The 6334-nt window shown below is 40.9% G+C and overlaps 1 protein-coding gene across 2 annotated transcripts; it reads right to left on the bottom strand.

The window, feature by feature from the left end:
• Positions 1–1181: 1181 nt before the first annotated feature.
• tal2 (T-cell acute lymphocytic leukemia 2) lies at positions 1182–3161 on the bottom strand. Of its 2 annotated transcripts, none has more exons than XM_086312965.1 (2): positions 2978–3161; positions 1182–2413 (listed from the first exon to the last, which is right to left on the bottom strand). In XM_086312965.1, the coding sequence occupies exons 1-2, from the start codon at positions 3159–3161 to the stop codon at positions 2061–2063; spliced, it is 537 nt and encodes a 178-aa protein (XP_086169091.1). In that variant the 3' UTR covers positions 1182–2060. The 2 variants fall into 2 exon arrangements, with proteins under 2 accessions (XP_086169091.1, XP_086169092.1); XM_086312966.1 differs by having other exon boundaries at positions 2984–3113.
• Positions 3162–6334: the final 3173 nt, after the last annotated feature.

Genomic DNA, 6334 nt, shown 5'->3' on the forward strand with positions numbered 1-6334 from the left:
ATTTGCACTCTGGTCATCTCGACAGTGGTTGACTCCAGAGCGACCTCTGACCTCAGGGGTTGCAAGTTAAGCGGTCACATAGAGCACTCATCCCTCAGGCCTCTGGTCAGTAGACAGAGAGCAGAGGTCAGTTTTGTGTCCACACGGTCATCACGGGCGCTGCTGAAAGCAAATGTCTCTGGGCTTACTGAGCAAGAACAAAGAGCAGCAGATTTGCTCTTAATTTCCCATCAGCTGTGTTTCTGACATAGCGTGAAACAACTTAACTATTCCACTCCACATGTCACTATTTACTGTGCATTGTATGAGTTTGTTCCATTCACAGCAACTCTGAAAAGGCAACTTACATTGTAAAAAACTATATATCTATCTATATGAAATTATATATAGTATATTTATTGGTTATTGTTAACTATAGGTTATTTTTTGGGTTTTTTGAGTGTTTGGGTGTTTATTTTTTATGTTTATTTTTATTTTTTTACCTCAACCCACAAATTGACCTTTTTGTCGGAGTGTCCACTTTCCTGCTTCCTCTACCAGTTTAGAATAGTGATTACCAAGCAGGGTTACAAATATCCCAGAGATTACTTAATATTAGCATGAATAAAACAAAAAAAGGAAACAAAATGTAAAAACAAAATTACTGATAGCTAAAAGAAGTGCATAAATCATTTAAACACGGAGGGTGGATGGGTGAAACAACTAGCTTTGAAAATAAAACTGTTGGATAAAAAAAAACAAAAGTTTGAAATGGCAAAGTAAATTAGTTAAAAGATGGAGTTTATTATCTAAAAGTATGCAATTAAATTTTTGGTTAGCTGCATTGATACACACCTGGGGAAAGATGGGCAGAAGTGTGGATAATCTTTGTAACTCCTCTGAGCAGTTCATTTGTTGCATTATCTGAATAAACTTAAATTTCAGTGGTCACACAGACGACGCTACAATTTAAAAACTACTTTTCAACCAGGATTGTTGTTTTTACTGAACCATCCTGAAAGATTAGATTTCATATCAGCACCTGGAGTAAATGTCAGACTGAAACTATCGTCCAGATCCCCTTTTCTATAATAGGTTAAAATAATAAAATGTATCTATGTCTATGTGATTCAATATTTGCTTACTGGGGGCTTTGAAACACTTTAGTGAAACAATTACTCATACTTAACAATTCAGAAGGTAACAAATCATTTATTAAATAAATAGTTCAAATAAATAACATACCTTATATTCACAAACAAACCAAAATAACTTACAAAAGAGGTATCAGAAGATCATCGGCACACTCTTAACAGGAGACAATCAACTTATTATTATTATTATCATCATCTTTGGCTATATGACATGCGTATTGTACAAAAAATGACCAAGTGAAAACACAGCGAAGAGATTTGTGTACAGTTACTGAAAGAAGATTGTCAGTTTTGCCAAAATCCAACCTGACTAGTAACAAATACTGACGCTGTTGTGTGAAAGGGATGAGAAAAGGGGGGGAAGGCTTTCTTAGGATTGAGTTTTGTGAAGTGGTATAACCTTGATAATTGAAAAGAAAGGTCACATGTAGTCTTCTCTCGGAGGACGGGGGTAGCATGTCGACTAGTGGGGAAAAAGTGCCCTTGGTTATTTTGAGATTATTTGCAGTCTTGGCTGAACCATTATCTATTCAAATTCCTTATTCAATCTTTTGCTCGGAATGAGAAATTCCTTAATCCCTTCCATTTTTCCTCGTTGGCAAAACACCCCGATACTGCAAAACGAAATTAGTTCAAGGCGGGCCGGCAACAAGGAATATTAACATAAAGACACGAGAGGAATAGTACATCCAGGTTTTTACACACCCATGCAGAACACAAATCAATTTCACCTGCAAATTATATTTCATAACTTCAACACAGAGACGGTGCTCACTTTTCAGCCACGTTTGACTATCACACACTCTGCCCTGAAGGCAGACACACAACAGTCTTTACAGAGGACCAGATCAGAGCAGAAACCCCGGGGAAGAAAGAAAGGGTCCAAAAGTTCACTCCAGAGTTGCTTCTGTTAGATGAGCTGTGGCTCTACCAGGCCTCAGAGCTGTCACAGCTGGATCCGGGCGACGGAGCCTCCGTGTCACTGGTCAGGGCCCAGGGGTGAGGAGGGGAGTGCAGCTGCTCCATGTTGCCTCTGAGAAAGGTGAGCAGGGCGGTGGGGGAGTGGCCGGCCGGCTGGCCGCTCTGGCTCTCCAGCAGCTGGACTAGGAAGTTGATGTAGCGCATGGCCAGGCGCAGGATCTCGTTCTTGCTCAGCTTCTTCTCCGGAGGATGGGTGGGGATGAGCTTGCGGAGCTCGGCAAAGGCAGTGTTGACGTTGTGCTGGCGCCAACGCTCCCTCGTGTTGGTGAACACCTTTCTGGTCATGGTGCTGAGCTCAGCTGCAACAAGTGACACAATGTTAGGCCACTTAATACAAGATATGAGAGTAATTTATGTTTATTTTGAGTTTTTGATTCCAAACTCAATGCAAAACAGAAAAAAGCTTTAAAATAAATAAAGAAATCATCAGCGCTGGGGAGTGATAGGAGGAAGGTGGAGGCACCAGGAGCATGGTGAAATTTGCAAACTGTTTTAAACCCCCCAAAAGCATTTATCATAATTGATTCATTTGCTACCTATTTCTGCAATACGCAGCCTTTGTGTTTTTCTTCATATTTAAAGGCATATTCAAGAGTTTTTTTTGGCTGGCACAAGTGACACATCAAGTTCTTCTGCAGTGTTTACCATTTGCAAGTGATGAAGCCTTTAAATCATTAACAGATGGTATTTTAAGCTACATTAGAATCTATTTATTAAACTTCTTTTGCACTTAATATTTTGATAACAAATATCTGCAGCTATCAACTATAAATTACAGCACATTAAACATCTACTATGCTACTATAATTGGAAATATTGCCTCGGAGGAGGGAAAATCCTAGAGAATGAAGTAAATGTCTCACCTGTACCTGTGTGTGGGAAATGTGCAGAAATCTCAGAGGCAGAGGTTCCTTTGTCATTGACGTGTCCTGGAGACCAGTGTGAAGGTCCACTTAGACGCGTCTCCTCATGCTCACTGAGCTCCAAGTGAGGAGAGGGGAGAGCCACAGAGAAGGAGGGAGGGATGAGAGTGCCGAGTGCTCGCATCCCACATTTTTATAGCAGCGCAAGCTCCATTGTCTGACGTGTGCTGTCGTGGAGCTGCTGCGTGCATTGTGTGAGGTTGGTGTGATTGTTAAAACACGTAACTCCTCCTTTTTCTGTCACTTGGAACAAGTGTGTGTGTGTTTATGATGCTGCTGTGTTTAAATGATTTGTCTTTTTTGTGGGGGCCTTTCTGCCGCTTTTATGATTTAACAGCTCTTTAAATGACTATTTGTGCTGCTTTTATGATTCATTGCTCATTTAATCCTTGAAGGTTAGCGCTAAAGGTGACAAATAAATTCCTATTGAAGTGAAACTGAGACGTTCATCTCTCTGATCCTTCTCTTACTGCTGTGGACACTTATTCCTTTCTGCTTCTCTGACATTAGGCATGGACAACCCACCGTCCCCTCCACCGAGGAAAAGACCTTGATATCAGTGGCTGCTCTGCTTTGAATCCGGCCTGATTGGGCCACAAAAGGTAAAAATACCATATCCAGATTGACAGTCGGACAATATGGGTTTTGTTATGACTACGGTAATCTTGTTGAGCCATTCCAAGGGGCCACACATAAATTAGAGCGGAAACACGGAGAGCACAGCGTCTAACTCACCTCTCTGCAGCCACTCCTCACTCCCCCATCTCACCCCCTTCCTCTGCCTCCCACTTTCAACCTTCGTTCAGACAGAAAAACACATCTAGTTTAACCAATTGTCACTGTTCTTTTTACACCCTTCAAGTGTTGTTTCAAAGACGCAGCCTTCCATAAAAGTCTCTGTGTGGAGTAGGAATTTACATAATCCGATTAGGGGCCGGGATTAGCCCCGGGCCTGGAGAACAGGCCCGATGGGGGCCGTTTTCTGAATCGGGCATTCATGAGACCCCGCTGCACGTCCAAGAGGCTGCACCTGCAGGCCAGGCGCCGCTGCTCGCTGCCTCCGTCCAGCCTCCACTCCAGGTCTGCAGACTCACTTCTCTGTGTGGTGGTTTGATGGCGGAGTGTACCTGCTGTAAATCATCATCATCTGGGAGCAGAATGAGGGCAAACTCGTAAAATAAATTCAACTGAATGAAGCAGCATCTTGTGTTTTTTCAGGGGGTTCTGCAGAGAAAATCTAAGCCAGAAGTCACTGCAGAATTCATATAAAAACAAATGTTGTAAATGGTAAATGACCTGTATTTGTATAGCGTCTCACTACTCCCTAAGGACCCCAAACACTGGATCTTTTTTTAGGAGTAGACCAAATTGCATTACTTCTTCCTACACTGTTACAACACTGCCAAAGTTCGGAGAAATTACAGTAAATTAAGTCTGAGCTGTTTGGATACTTAACATTTTTAACTACATGTATACTAGTATATATAACGTAATACGTCCTGCTGATGCCGTCGTTCAAACAGCTGACAAAAACCACATAATCAAGCGTTTTATTTTTGGAGTTTGTCCCTTGCAAGTTGATGCACTGTTCCTTTTAATTTTACCTGAGCACCATCTCATTTCGACAGTTGGTACCATGTGAGGGGTTTTCATCAGAAATGTAAAACAAAGCAAACTTTAAGTAGCCTTGTTGATTGGGGCTTAGTTTTGCTTAGCCTTAAATACATTTTTGTTAATCATCAGGAGGCATATAGTGGTAAACTTTATCATTTTTTATCAACTAAAGCAACCCATTCTACCTGGAAAGGTCCATTTTTGTGGGACAACACCCTGAAAACTGAAGGACTGGAACCACATTTTGTACAGATGGACATTCATGTAGCATTTTGGTTATCCTCTACAGCATCATTAGTTTAAACAATTTAGATCGTTCAGTATAAGCTAACATTCATACAATGTTATCTTATACAATTATAATTTTAGCACAACTGTGACACCATGTGTGCAGTGGATTGCTAAGTCAATGATTCAAGGTTTGTCAAAGTGTGACTTGACTTGAACTGACACATGACTAAATTGTTATCTTGATGATCACTGACTGACTAGTTATTATTTCACGAACTGTTTCCCGGAGGCAGTTTTTTTTAAATTAAAAAAAAAAAATCCTAATCTTAAATTCACTTTATTTTCAAATGTATTTGCCTTAAAAAATTATGTTATAAGAACCCTGTGCAAAACTCAGCACCGGCTTTTTAGATTGTGTTTTTTTTTTTTTTTTTTTTAGAACAGGAATCCCAGAATATAATGAAAATGTAATAAACCTTATATATTAAAACTAGAACCAGGTGATAAACTACAAGATAAATCTACATTTGGATTATCAAATACCAACACATTACTTATACTTCAGAAAATTTTATTCTTACCATGCGAATCATTATTTGTTGATTTGTTTCATGGCGCTTGTGTCATTTTCATTTTACTCAGCATTTTGAGGTGCTGCTTTTTGTGCCCAAAAGCCCCCCGACCTTATCTGTAATCACTATCCAACTATAAAGGTGCTTCTGCTGGGGCTTCATCTCTTCTTTAAAACAGAAAACTCACAGGTGACTCTTAATTGCAGGCTGTGATTAAAGATAACAGTGTGACCTTTACAGCTGAAGCCAAAATAGGAGCCAGACTAAAGGATGCTTTGGTTTAAACAGCCTGCTCCTTCCCACAATATATCTCCTGTCCCATTCAGTGCAGGGCTCCAGTGTAGTCAGGGACCATTACTGCACCATTAGGCTACTGTTTGCCTCGCCTTCATAGGGGGACTCCTTTGACCACCCTGCTGACTGCTTTTGTTCCTGTGCCATTAAAAAAACAAACCATTTCTCTCTTTGTTTGTCCACTGCTTCTAAGCAGGCAGCAGCCAGGGAGACGGACACGTAGGGAGAGGGATACATTAAAAAAAAAAAAAAAAGAAAGTGGTGGGTTATTGATGGTGGTAGTCAGTGCTTGATATGGCTGTCCAGAGGCAGGGAGGCTTGGAGTCGATGTCCCTGGGGTCGTCTTTGTCTGGGGATCATTCCTGAGGGAGCTGGCTTCACTCTGCTGGCTCGTGAAGATAAGCACTCTCTCCACATGCTGAGAGAGCACGATAAGGGGATTGCTTCACTAAATTATATATATAAAAAAAGAAGCCCTGCCATTGGAGCTGCTAAAAAGAGACTTTATCAGGTTAACTGGGAAACACCCTCCATCCCATTCCTCCAGCCATAAATCACAATTTGTTTTTCCTCAATTGAGCATGCT

The sequence above is a fragment of the Aulonocara sp. 'chitande type north' Nkhata Bay genome, linkage group LG12, assembly GCF_057382095.1.
Source record: "Aulonocara sp. 'chitande type north' Nkhata Bay isolate Kocher_YH1m ecotype deep benthic linkage group LG12, A_spYH_male_GT1.1, whole genome shotgun sequence".
In the NCBI taxonomy this organism is placed as follows: domain Eukaryota; kingdom Metazoa; phylum Chordata; class Actinopteri; order Cichliformes; family Cichlidae; genus Aulonocara; species Aulonocara sp. 'chitande type north' Nkhata Bay.